Source organism: Solanum pennellii, chromosome 9 (assembly GCF_001406875.1).
Source record: "Solanum pennellii chromosome 9, SPENNV200".
NCBI lineage: Eukaryota > Viridiplantae > Streptophyta > Magnoliopsida > Solanales > Solanaceae > Solanum > Solanum pennellii.
In genome coordinates, this window is record NC_028645.1 from 75870155 (window position 1) to 75885206 (window position 15052).

The 15052-nt window shown below is 37.4% G+C and overlaps 1 protein-coding gene across 1 annotated transcript; it reads left to right on the top strand.

Moving 5' to 3' along the window:
* The first annotated feature begins 649 nt into the window (after positions 1-649).
* On the top strand, positions 650-2038 carry LOC107031402 (histone H1). Its single transcript, XM_015232752.2, has 2 exons — positions 650-982; positions 1093-2038. Exons 1-2 carry the CDS (start codon positions 800-802, stop codon positions 1795-1797), a joined length of 888 nt encoding a protein of 295 aa, XP_015088238.1. The 5' UTR covers positions 650-799; the 3' UTR covers positions 1798-2038.
* Positions 2039-15052: the final 13014 nt, after the last annotated feature.

Consider the following 15052-nt stretch of genomic DNA (forward strand, 5'->3'; position numbering starts at 1 on the left):
TCTTAAAAGCAAATGGGATTTTTCAAGAAAGTTACACATTTGATCTATGCTTAAAACTAGAAAGACTAGAAATACTTTTTTGGTGTGTTCATCCTCAATGACATTTGAACCAATAATTGGATGGTCAAATCTAGTTAGATTTTTGTGATTCTTGATTCTACGGACTCCTCTGTTTGTCTACTATCAAATTGTACAAAAAAATTTGAGTTTTATCCAAAGAATTTCCATAAAATGATCAAATACCACAAAACACTCCAAGAAAATCATTGAAATGACCCCTTGCTATTCCAAACGAATTATCTCCCAGATTTCTCATCCAAATAATCCAAATAAACACTCTAAATATAAGCTTACGAAATTTCCTACACGGTGAAAAAAATTTCACTCAAATCCATCAAGTATATCTCAAGTTATTTCCAGATCAATTGAGCATAGAAGCACACCTCCAACAAGTTGAATATTGCATTCCATTTTTTATCCCCAATCCTTGTCTTGGTCGCCTACTAGTCAATACCGTTGATAAAAGTTACATCTAACGGCCTATATTTAAAATTTCGGAAAGCTATGAATCCGCGTCAAATGGCTCTCCACCAATCAGATTTCAGCTTATGGATATGACTCTTTTTCCTCTCACTATTTAAGCCTTCTCATTTTCCCTGGATTATTCACATCAAAGAGAGAAATCTCAGTAGAATCTACACAAGCAGATCCAATTCTCTTCTCCATTTGTGCCTCCTTTCTTCCTAAACCCTTACCCTAGTCCTCTCCCTATTTGGGAATTTCATTTCTTCGCTTTGAAATGGCCACTGAAGAACCAGTCATCGTTAACGAGGTTGTTGAAGAGCAAGCCGCTCCTGAAACTGTCAAGGATGAGGCAAACCCTCCGGCTAAGTCTGGGAAAGCAAAAAAAGAGACCAAGGCGAAGAAGCCTGCTGCACCAAGGAAGAGAAGCGCTACTCCGACTCATCCTCCTTACTTTGAGGTAATTGAAAATTGAATTTTCAGTTTTGTGTTTGAATTATACTTGATTATATAATTCTTTTGTGCTTTGTTGAATGTATATTGAAGTTGATTTTGGATTGTATCGTGCAGATGATTAAGGATGCGATTGTGACATTGAAAGAGAGAACTGGATCCAGCCAGCACGCTATTACCAAGTTCATTGAGGAAAAGCAGAAGAATCTACCATCGAATTTCAAAAAATTGTTGCTTAACCAGTTGAAGAAGTTTGTTGCTTCTGAGAAGCTGGTGAAAGTTAAGAACTCTTACAAGCTTCCATCAGGTTCTAAGCCTGCTGCTTCTGCTGCCCCGGCGAAGAAGAAGCCTGCTGCAGCAAAGTCAAAGCCCGCTGCTAAGACTAAGTCCAAGCCTGCTGCGAAACCTAAAGCCGCCGTCAAGCCTAAGGCAAAGCCTGCTGCCAAGGCAAAGCCCGCTGCCAAGGCGAAGCCCGCTGCCAAGGCAAAACCCGCTGCCAAGGCAAAGCCCGCTGCCAAGGCAAAACCCGCTGCCAAGGCTAAGCCGGTTGCTAAGGCAAAGCCCAAAGCAGCGGCTGCTGCCAAGCCCAAAGCTGCTGTAAAGCCTAAGGCTGCTCCTGCGAAAACCAAGGCTGCGGTCAAGCCAAATCTGAAGGCTAAGACGACGACAGCTAAGGTTGCAAAGACCGCTACGAGAACGACTCCAAGTCGGAAAGCTGCACCAAAGGCAACACCTGCCAAAAAGGAGCCGGCTAAGAAGGCACCTGCGAAGAATGTGAAGTCTCCGGCGAAGAAGGCTACCCCAAAGAGGGGAAGGAAGTAGAAACACAGGAATAGAGGATTTGTGTGTAGGGATAGTCCTGTAAATTCCCTGAATCTTTGGTTGATTTGGGTGTTTTGCCCATGGGAAGCTATAGAAATCTGGTTTATTTTCTCTTTTCTTAGCCTTGTTCTACAGTGTTTAGATTTTTTTTCTTTTTAATTCCGTTTAGGGATATGGAACAGTTCTTCTCTGTACTGATATATCATTCTGCTTATGAGAATTAGAGTTTATGATGCCCTTACCTTATAAATGTCCATTTTTATTCAGCCAATTTTGTTCTGTTTCTTATTTCATATGAATTGCAGTATGATATTAGGTACTTTTTTCCTCTGAGGAACGGGCATAGCTGTATAAAAGTTTGGTTGGGGAAGCGTGAAGAGCAGATGCCGGAATGTAGAAGAGGCGTCTTTTGAACGCAAGTAAGTTTAACAAATTAACAACTCTTCTATGAATGGAGTACAGAGCACTCTAATGGTCATCATCTTTGCTTAAATTGGATTAGTTTTAGTTGAAGTTTTGTATTATTCTGTATCCTTGCTGTTGCGCATTGTTACCTACTTCATATCTGGATCACTTTGTATTGCTAAATATTTGGTGGTGTGTAGTAGTGTTCACGTGAAGCCATGTTGGTTTATTTGTATATTAAACATTTGTTTGTGCATTATTGAGGTGAACATTCATTTAATAATCCACCATTTTCATGCCAAAAGATTCTATTTCTATGCTTATGGGCTATGGCTAATCTAGATTGATTGAGGCATAATAGTTAAAATGTTAAATTTACCCAAAAGAGGTAAGGGTGCAATTATACTCTGCTTTCTGGGAAAGATATCCTGCAAAAATTTTCAACTCATGAAAACTACAAGCATAACAAATAGTGAATGTCTTTGGCTTGCAACTACACTCTGTTTTCTGGGGTTCTTTGCCTAAAGCTTAGGTCAATACTATGACTAGTGACTAGTCTTTGTAAAATGGTGAATGTCTTTGGCTAGCTGCAGATGATTATCATGATTAAGTAGCTGATTGTTCGACAATCCTTGAAAATCAGCTCTGTCTTTATGAAGTGCTAGGAATTCACTTGTAGATAGTAGTAGTGACAGTATATTGAATCTGAACATGATATTTGGATATTTTACTTTCAAAAGCTTTCTACCTAGATTGGATAGTAGTGACGATTAGTGCCATGCTCTAGTGAAGATGAAGATACTAATCCTTCTCATCAGTGAAGCAAGCATAGAAATGGTAGTGACAATTAGTGCCATGCTCTAGTGAAGATGAAATTACTCATCCTTCTCATTAGTGAAGCAAGCATAGAAATTATGTGATACAATTGAGCAAGGTTAAGGTGCATTCATTGTGTTTATACCTAGTGATGAGTAGTAAACTGAAGCTTTTGCTTAAAAAACTTACTTCCTAGAACTATGTTACAGTTGTCCTGTATACTACTAGGATTTCCTTTCCAAATGTATCTTGTTTCAATCCTTGCGCTTTTGGTATCTCTTTTAATAGTTTTTGATGGTAGAATGTACATTACTTGAAGTTAGAGAAGACAGTCTGATGTGAAGATTTCTGTAATAGTAACATTTTTGTGAAGATTTTGTCATGTAATTCTTCTTCTATTTGTTATTGACTTGGCTAGGTATGTAGTTAAGGAAACAGTATTTCTTGGCGCTCATAGATGATGCAGATGTATGGATGGATCACCATGTTGATATTATCTATTTTACCTAGTAGTTTTATTTATGGTTGGAGAATAGCTTATATTACCTTTAATATACATTTTATACGGCAAGTCAAATTTGTGTTGCATGAAATTCGCTTACCATTAACTGCGGAACTTAATGTATTAAGCGATCCTGTTTAATAGCATTAAACAGGTCTCAAATCAATGCACTTACTATGTCTAGTTTAAGTGCTAAATAGATTATCAAGCAATCTCTTAGTAGAGTAGTTGCTATAGCCAATCACTTACAACAACATTGCCATAATAAACAATTATTCTTGCTTCCAGCTGAAGCATCACTTTTTACATTTGTTGAGGGTATAGATAAAGTAAGTTGCTCGCAAAGAGGGAGTTCCCTGGTTGGTACCAATAGATAGAGCTACTAGTAAGATAATCAAAGGCGGTTGAGAGGCTCTTTTAGTGCTTAGTTCAATGTCAGCATGTTTTAGGTATTGTTTTATTGAAGCTTAAATATAGCAGCTCAATGTATCCACAGATATCCCAAACAATGTTTTTTTTTTATGACAAGGGAAACCCGTAGCCGCTACTATTTAGGTGCGCACATGTTAAAACCCCTGCGCCTATGCAATAGCTCGCAAATCACATAGGAGAGGTAAGCCCGGTGAGACAAGCTCGATTCAGAAGGAAAACCCCTTGCTTTCGCTGGCAAGGGGTTTCGACTTGAGACCTCCAACATGAAAATCCCAAGCACAAACCACTAGGCCACCCCGAATATTTTGAACTTGAGACCTCCAAATGTCAGCATGTTTTAGGTATTGCTCTTTGTTGGCACAACTGATGCAGAACATGCCCGTAGATCTATAGTGTATGGCGTACAATATACTTTATGAGGTTTCATAACTCGTTTATCTGGGGCATGCTTGCTATGTGTTGGTTTTTGCTATGTCTTGTCTCTCTCTCTCTCTTTCTTGTATTATTTCTTTCTCAACTTATGGAGTTCATTTGAAGTTTTGGTTGCTCTTTTCAACAATCATGTCAGTGCTCAACTTATGGGGTTCATTTCTAGTTTTGGTTGCTCTTTCTATTCCAAACAATCATTGGACATGTCAGTGTGTGTTACTTCTCTGTTTCAGTGCCCAACATCTAATAAATTTGATGTCACCAAACTATGCTAAAGTATCCTAATATATATAGGTTTAAGTATGGAGAGCCTCGAGTCACAGCCTCGCATGTAATAACGCAAAACTGAGTGATACACTGCAAATGAGATGAATCATGGTCTTCTATACATGTATGTGGCCATTAACTAAGCCTTCAGCCTAATAACATCCTTTTAGTCTTCAATCTCAGGTACTTAAAACAATGAACTTTTCCTTCTTTTTGTTGCAGCATATGTTTTGTGTTTTGTTGTTGTATTTTTCTTTCAACCCTGCTTCGAAACTTCTTTGAGCTGTGGGTTTATCAGATACAACTTCTCTACCCCACAAAGTTAGGAGTAAGGTTCACATACGTCCTACCCTCCCCAGACTCCACTTGTGGGATTACACTATGTATGTTGTTGTTGTATTGTGTGATTTATAGTGACTGAGAACGATACAATTGTTTGGATAAAAATAGTTGATAGTTCCAATTCTGAAGAGATTGATGTAGCAGTTAAACATTGTTGCGCTTTTCCTAAGATAAAATGGTAATCAATGTCTATGTGCTTTGTATACTCATGAACATACAATTTTAAACATAGATTCAGTTCCTTGAACAGACCAGCTACCATACAACTTAAGCAACAAGAAAACCTAAGCTTTATACTCTGCTTCAGTCGAACTTCCAGATATAGTGGTTGTTTCATAGGCTTCTAAGACATAACGGAAGAGCCATAGAAAATAAAATGTCCTGACACTGACCTTCTAGCATAGGGACAGGATGCCCAATCAACATCACAATAGGCTACCAAGCTGCAACAATCAACAGCAGACAAGAACACGCCTAGACTAGGTGCCTGTTTGATATACTTCACTGCTCAAATGGTTGCATCCATGTGAGAAGTGTTGGGAGCTTGCATAGACATTGAACCAAAAAAACTACATATGGTCTTGTGTTTGTCAAATATAGGAGCCTTTCAATGAGTTTCTGAAAACTGGGTCAAGAGTTGATCATTAGTGTCTCCCAAAAGCCGATCAAAGACAACAATAATGAGGTTAGAAGTCCATTCCATTGGTGAACCAACATGCTTGGCACCTAAGAGGCCCATATCAGCTATCAACCCTACGGAATACTTCCTTTTGGTGCATAACAAAACCACTCTTATTCTTGGCAGACTTGAACCTTAAAAAATATCTCAATTCACCCGTCTTTAATCGTGAAATACTTCTGGCATATATCTTTGTGTCCTGTTGTATGAATCCTGCATCATTCCTGTTAATGAGAAAATCATCTACACAGATGAGAACAACACCAATCTTCCTTTGTCTTTTTTGGCGAAGAGGTAAAAGTTATGATGACTTCGAGAGAAACCAGAAGGGCCTAAAGCAATGGTCAACTTTATGTTTCATTGTCTAGACTTCTGTTTAAGTGCATAAAGTGACTTAAGAAGCATGCAACATCTTTATACGCACAAAGAGAATTGGAGCACCCTATGGAGAGATGCTGGGTTTGATGAAACCTTTATCTAAAAAGGTCCTTTAAATCATCTTTTAACTCCTTAAACTTAGCTGGAGACATTTTGTAAAAAACAAGTTAGCGATATGCTGGGTCTCTGGAAGAAGGTGGGTCATTCTCTTAAAAAATAGATGAAAATAGGCTAGGTATCTGGAAGAAGGTCTATTCTAATGTCAATCTCTCTTTCGGGACTCGGGAAAGATATCTGGAAAACACTTTTGGAAATTCATTCACTACAGAAAGTGATAGAAGAGCTGGAGCTTCGGAACGGGATCCTTAACTTGAACTAGATGGTAAATGCAACCCTTAGAAATCATCAATCTTGCCTTTAGGCAAGCGATAAAGTGACTTATATATATTGAGGTACTACCATTCTATTCAATGGCTGGTTCATTCAGAAATTGAAATTTGACGACTCTAATGATAAAGTCAATTGAGGCATAACAAGCGTGTAACTAGTCCATGTCAAGAATGATATCAAAATCTATCACGTCTAACTCTACTAGATCAATTGAGGTGAATTTCTGAAAAATGGAGATCAAATAATTTTGTATACTCGTTTAGTTAGAACTGATTTATCAACAGAAGTAGATACTGATAAGGTAACTAATAGGATTTCGAGACTGCCATTTAATTGCAACATAAGGAGTCACAAAAGAAAGTATGGCTCCTTAATCTAACAAGGCATAAACATCAAACTAATGGACACGTAACATACTAGTGACTACATTAGGGGAACACTCTTGATTCTGTCAAATCTGAAGAGCATAAAATCTATTTTGATGTTGTTCGCCACCACTGCTAGGTGAGGTACCCTATTGAGTTGGGCGACCTGTTGGAGTTGTTGAAGTATTCGATTGAGTTTGCTGACGAACATCCCTGTCTTTGCCTATGGACGATGGTCAATCCCTCAATTTGTGACATTTCTTATCACATCCAAAACCCACACCCAGCAGGGTTTAGCGCAAAAGCTAGATCACAGCTATCATTGATGAAAAAAGCCTCAAGTTTAGGTATAAAGAACAACCCGTGTCAGAGAGGTGACTTCTATTGAACTTTTCCTTTACATGAAGGGAATGAATGCCTTAATGGAATGGAATCTGGGATCCAAGTAGATTAGGTTAATGCAAGTATAAGTTCAACCCTTTTCTCATCGGGCCGAGATCAATAGCCGTTCGACCCGAGGAAAGTGCAGGCAAATTTAGAATCCCGAACGTCTTGGTCTTTACCTTTGCTTCGAGGGAGAAACACCATATCTAAGTAAGTGACATGTCGTACATTCTGTTATGGTTCTTACCACACTTCTAGAAAGTGGGGAAAATGCATCCACTTAAAATGCCGCCTTTTGACTTAGAGCCTGACATCCTATCGTTGTTAAACATAGGCACTGGAGTACTAGTACTAGATGAGGCTGGGCTTGAGTACTTATGATGAAACTGAGATCAACTACCACCTCCTGATTTTTTACGAGAGTAGATCACACTGTCTAATCTTGACCTCTCGTTATCCCTCGCACTCTCCATAAGTTTTTCCTTCTTGATCCATTGAGAATGAGTCATCAACCTAGAGATATCTATCTCCTTAATTAATATCTCAGTCTTACACTCCTTTAAAACCATTTTAGAAACATCGAAGGCAGACTTACTCAAGTGGACCTTAGAGTCGTCCACCATAGTTAGAGCTTACTTAGAGAGTTGAGTAAACTTCAAAGAGCACCTTTTGTCATATTACCTTGCCTTAGATTTATGAACTCTTGGACCTTAGTCTCTCATTTCAAGCGGAAAGAAAAATGTCCACGAAAACAATTTTAAACTTTTCCTAGTCCAATGGGCCTGCATCAACAACCCTTTTCTCCTTCCATTGCTTAAACTAAATTTGAGCCACTCCCTTCAACTGACAAGCGTCCAAATCGACACTCTCGACCAAAGTGACACCCACAATCTTATTAATCTTCTATACATCCTCAATGAACTCTAGTGGATCCTCTCCCACCTTAATACAATGAAAGTCTGAGGGTTCATCTAAGTAAATCCCTAGACTCTAGTTGTAATCGTATCAATATTGTGGTTTACTGGAGCCACAAATTTTTGGTGGTCCTGAGCAAGGGCGGAGCCACCTTGGTACAAGGGGCTTCGGATCCTCCGACAGAAAATTATAGTATTTATACATGGTTAAAATAATATTTTATGTATATATAGTAGATATCGAACCCCTTCGTCTACTGTGTGTGTCTATTTCTATGAATTTTGAACCCCTTTATTGAAAATTCTGGCTCCGCCACTGGTCCTGAGTAGTAATAACTTAGGATAGCACTTGAAAAGTAGCTCTAAGCTCAACATTAATGACTTGTTCAGCCAAAGGGTCTGTGGGAGTTGGAGGTGCTTGATGCTTCTTCTTCATGTTTCTTTTGACACAAGCTCTTTCGAGAGGCATGTGGCTGTAAACGTGCAAATCAAGAGTTAGAATGAGACTTAGAGTTTCACTCTATCGTATGATTAAAAGTATTAAAGAAGTGCTAAGAAACTTTTTAGCCTCATATTTATAGATGTTACATGCTTCTTACCCATGGGTAAAACTGTATTTAACATAACTTTTAGACAACCCAAGACACTCGAACCTAATGCTCTTATATCAAGTTTGTCATGTCTCGAGACTATCCCCTAGACACGATATAGTTCCTAGAGCCCCAAGTGATCCCAAGATAACCTCATGACATGCCATGACACCAAAATTCGCATAATAAGACGGGAAAAATAATGAATGCGCAAGTAAAGTCTAAAAGAAATATATTTGTTCAAATAGACGACATTTGATACCATAAGCTGAATATGAACTAATTTTATGGAAAAACTCTACTAGATGAGTCACTAGGACAAATGCCTAGCTAATTCTAATACATGAAATTTAGAAAAAGTACAGAAAGAAAGATAAACGTCATTTGTCACTCCTCGAGGCTACCACCTAGACATAATACAGGAACCCCAAACTAATCCTGAGTCTAGCATATATCAAGCTTATTGAGGATAACTAAGTAAAACATGTATTATGTGGAAGCTAAAAATAGTGGATATCTGAAATGGGGAAAACCCAACTAGTCTGAATATGTAAAACAAAACAAGAGTTTAGTGATGACTGAAACAACACTTACAACTCTAGCTGAATCTAAGTTGCTGGGACATGCCCCCAACTAACTCTAAAAAAATTGAAAACTCGAAATAAAGGTTAAAATAGAAAGCACATGTATTCTTTATTGAAATATGGGGACTCACCACTGAAGCTGCTGAAGTTGAATCGAGAATCGATCTAAGCGTGATATGGATGTTGAGTGTCTGAACCTACATCATGAAAGAATGTAGTGCAAAGTATGCATCAGTACTTGGAATGTACTGAGCATACATGATATAGATATGCTAAGCCGAATAAAATATTTAAATTGAACAATGCATAATTGAGCAATGATATAATCTGAAAAAGGATATGGATATGTACTCAAGTATAACTGCAAACTAAATTGAATGCAATGACCAAGCACTAATCATGAATGTTAACATGTTGAACTGTGTACTAATGTAAATACTGAAAACCTAGTCAATGCACTAAGAGTCTAACTGTGGGAGCTACTATTAACCGACATAAACCACGTGAGCTAAACATGGAGTCTGATGTATACACTCCAGAAAGAGGACCCAATATATTTTACATGGGGTATTGAGGCATAAATATGGCGTGAGCACTAAAACTGATGCCCAACTATGGGGACTAATCAACATACGCATGCACGTACTTCTGGGATTTTGAGGGTACGCTGAACCCTAGTCCAACTCGGTGCTAAGTCTTCTCCTAACTGAATATTCATATAACTAAAATGCACTAAATATTGAATAGATCAAATTACTAACATGCTAACTAAGAACGCAACATTTATATACTAAGAACATGACATTCAAAATCTGAAGCATGAATGTCTATTTGAATGGCCTAGCAAATATAGCTCATGAACTAGGATAAATTTACACAAAATAGGGTTCTGAGTGTTACGCACGGGATTATACTAAATTATCAAGAAACAAGTTATTTAGATCAAAGGAATCATAATTACAATAAAAGTTGAAAATGTAGAAACCCTAGGTCTGAATCTGAAGAACTAACAAAATCATAGGGACTTAATTCGTGAAAGGAACCCACTAGTAAAATAATACTTGGTGACAAAATCTACGAAGAAATCCTTTGGATTCCAGGGCTGAACTTTGAAGGATGCTTCTTTTTGTTTTTGAGAGAGTTGGTCGCCTGTATCTCTTCTTTTCTCTCCAAGTTGGGTGATTTTAAGAGAATGAGGGTTTTGGATAGATTCAATTATTTGATATGTCATGGGTCACTTAATTCACTTTGTGCTAAAATATATGATCGTTTGATGTTGATGCAACATCCTTTATTTTCAAATAACTATCAACTTCACCAACGGCTAGACTTACGGTGACCGTACTGATCAGTCATGGGTGGGATCATAGACCCATAAATCTTGGACACCAACGACGGGAACCCACTTACGGACCGTGGGTACATCGACAGATCGTGGACCATGGCCATAGGTCTCTTTTTTTTGGATCCGAGGTGTTTCACCATCCTTGAAGAATGAGGAATCACTATGATATTAAATTTAGTTATTAGAGATAGTACTAAAAGGATACTGGACATTGAATGTTATAACCTATATTATGACACAATATATGTAAAAAGTATGTGATAAGTACTTTGTATGTAACGAGTATGTAAGACAGTGCATAATGAGCATGGCGAATAAAAATGATGAATCTGTTAAATATGTTGATATAATGGTCAAGTAAAAATAACATGAAACTGAGATACATACATACAAGGTTATGTAAGAATTGAAAGTCTGGCTGTGAGATACTAAAACTGATATAAACCATATGAGCTACAACATGGATTTTAGCATACTGCCCACACATTGAAGTTAGAGTGTCCAATACTTGCAAGGGTAAGGGACCTAAGAGCTAATGGGGATCCACTAAGCTAAAGTCTATAAAGATTAATCTTATGATGACAAGCAGTTCTAGTTATTTGAGATTCCTACTAAAGGTTCACGAACGCTGACCATAGTCCTTTATCCCAAAAACTGCTCAGTGCTAAATTTAACTCCCATGAAAACATGCATATAAATTGGAAATAGTAATAATCTTATAATACCGACTCATACTAATAACTAATAAATACTAAGTAGCTCATAAATCATGATAACTTAAGATAATATGAGATATACTTTATCTGAAAGTGTCTAAATCATGATAATCTAAGACATGTATTTGAAATAGCATAATTCTAAATCGCAAAAATACTTGTATCCTATGGGTTCATGAAAATACCATTGAAATATAGAATTACAATTAAAATCATGGAATTGAAGGCTAATCATGAAGAATAAATGAAATTCATCAAGAATCCAATGATGATCATAGGAATCATAAACTTGAAGAATGGGGGGGGGGGGTCTTTTTGGTACTCAATGGGTGAAGGGGTACTCATTGATTAATCCCATAGACTTGGAGTAGAAACTTTGGCTTGATTCTTAGAACAGAGACTTGAAGCTTGGAACCCTAGTTCTTGGTTTGAGAGAAGACTTGAGAAAGAAGATGTCTCTTTAGGGAGAGTTAGGAGAGAATGAGAGGTTAGGGTCACTAGGAATCACTTAATTGCACTGATAAAAGTGCAAAAAAACGTATTATAGGAATTAAAAGAGTGTGAAAGACTAAAATGGTCCTAATTAAAAATAGTCAGAGGTCATTTACGAGGATTATCCACGGATCATAGTCCCATCTATGGACCATTGAACCATGTCCATAGAAATCAAAGGACGATTCCGAGTTTTTAAACTTTGAACAACCAAAATAATCTATGTCTTGTATTATAAATTTTGACTTATATTTTCTAATCGTAGAAGAAAGGCTTGGAAATTTGAGGTTCTAAAGTCTGAAACTACTAAACCCTCTTTACGATCTGTAGTTTCTTTTACGACATGTACTAAAACTTATACTATAGGTTGGGGTTCTAAATTTATGACGTTTCAAGACTTTGTTTTACTAGACCTTACACAACTCGTAACACCATCCACAACCCATTGACTTTATTGTTATGTTCAAGTAATTTCCAAGTTTCTGAAGATGGATTTACGACCCTGATTTATGGCGTGTAGAAAGATGTAAGGCCCATTAACCTAGATTGTCGATCTCAGACTTAGATTCCTAATTTTGAAAGTCTCATCTATAGAACCCTTTTAACGAGCCATACTTTCATTTATGACCCCTAATTTCCAAAAATCTACGAACTTTGGATTTTTCTAGGATCTTCCTAGTCTAATCTTAGCTAGGCCCTTTTGGGGTGTTACATTTAAACTCAGATATTTTCAAGTGGATAATGGAAATGATAAGGGGTAGCTCTGAGTTAAAATCCACATCAGTAACCATGAAAATCTCCTCATCAAATGTAGGTATTTTGAGAGCCTTGCACATATTTAGTGTGTCTACTTGATTGTGGACTATCGTAGTCAACTACCCCCCTTTTACATCAATTAAATATCTCGTTGTTTCTAAGAATAAACATACCAAAATAAATGGAACTTATGAATTTGACTCAAAATCCAATGTGATGAGATTCGCAGGATCAATAACCCTACTTACATCAATCAAGTGTTTTATCAGCTAATTATAGTATAATTGTGGGGAGGGGGAGAGGGGGGGGGAGGAGTTTTCTCAACCATAAAATTTTGAATTATGACAATAGATTAAGGTTTATACTAGTGCCCATATTGTAGAGTGCTTTAACCGTAACTAGGTTTCTGATAGTAAATTCAATGGTGGAATTACCCAAATCCTTAAGCTTTCTAGGCATGTTGTTCTGCATCTTGAATGTGTGACTTTTAGTAAGAACTACCCGAATAAACATTTGACCCGTTATTTGAAGATAATAATAATGGTTTTTTGCATTGAAGTTATAATATCATTAATTGTATGGTATGCCATGTGAGGTAATTCACGAATTAAAGACACTTAGATACATATTTAAGCAAATTAATTTGAATATGAGATATGTATGTGTAACACCTCGAAATCTAGTACTCTAAGTGTCAAGTCAAGAATAAGAAAATATAGCCTTGGCACCCTCCACAAAATTCCACACGACTCGTGAAGGGCACCACGACTTGTGGTGGTGCCCATGGTCATTGACAGTAGCAACCCAAGTTATGCTTATCTACCACAACTACCTTGACACCTTGTAATGGGGACCGCGGGTCATGGTAAGGGGCGTAAAGGTGAGGAAGTGAGCCCCTAGAATCTGCTTTGAATAAGACCCTCTCCACGAGCCACTAAACGGATCGTAAAGGCCACCACGGGCCATGGGAAGGATTGCGGTCCTTACTTAATTTTAAGAGGTAAAAGATGTGGAAATCTACGATAATGGTCCAAGACCAGTGATGGAACCATGGCTTGTGGTAGATACCACGACTCGTGGTAGACACCACGGCTCGTGGAGCCCCACGTGGTGATGGGGCAGTCCTCGGTAAGTTAAAAGGCTAAATGGGTCTTTTTTATTTTAATTATACTGAAGCTATATTGTTTTACCCAATCCTAGGACCCCTATATAACTGATTTTAACCCAAAAAATCACCCACTCAAGTTATTATATCAAAACCCCAAAAGAAATCCCAAAGTCTGCCTCTAAAATGTTTCTCTCTCTTGAACTTGAAGAAGAAGAAGCAAGAGTTCAAGTTAGGATCAAGGTAAAGTCTTCATTCCTCAAGCATTTGTGGGCTTTGTTATCAAGGTATAATGACTTTTCATCCATGTAATCCTTCATTCCATGGAGCCCCTAAGATTCCCCAATTAAAAAGTAGAGTTTCCCAATTTGAGTTAGAGTTATCTTCTAACATTGCGGGTCTTGATGAATATTGATCCAATTGATTGGGTTATGATTGTTTATGATTGAATTGAGAGGATTCTGTGCTTTTAGGATGAATTAACATGTACTCATCCCTAACTCATGTCTAGAAAGATGAAATTGATATTATTGGGTTTGATGCCATGAATGGAGAAATTGTGGGTTTAGATGTATCCTTATAGGATTGATGAATTATGATTAGAATTACTTTGAGACTAAGAATTATGAGGTGATGAATTATGATTAGAATTGCTTTGAGACTGAGAATTATGAGATGATGAATTATGATTAGAATTGCTTTGAGACTGAGAATTCTGAGATAATAGGATACTGATTTCTTGAGAGTGAAGAATATAATGATTATGAGATGTAGGACTTTGAGAGTAAAGCTTCTATTATGAATTTACGATTTACATGTAATTGTTGTGGAAGGGATCGTTCCCATATAAATTGCTTATGTATGAATGTAAACGGTTTTCTCATATTAAATGATTTTAAGTTGAAATACTACTCACCTAAAATGAATCTAAGAATTTTATGAGTTATGATATTAAGACCCAGCTTGGATAGGTTATGTGATACTTCCATGGATAACTTGGATCGGTAATGTGATACCCCCCCATGGATAGATTGACTTGGTAATGTGATACCTCCACCTCCATGGTTAGCTTGGATTGGTGAGATGTCACCTTTTCATGGTAGCTTGAATCGGTAATGATATGATGCCTTTTCATGGTAGCTTGAATCAGTAAGGAGATGATGCCTTTCATGGTAGCTTCAATCGGTAAGGAGATGATGCCTTTTCATGGTAGCTTTAACCGGTAAGGAGATGATTCCGTTTCATGGTAGCTTGAATTGGGAAGGAGATGATACTCTTTTCATGGTAGCTTGGATTGGTGAATTGATACCTTTCCATGGATAGCTTGGATTGGCATGATGATGTGCTCTTTCATGGACAATGAC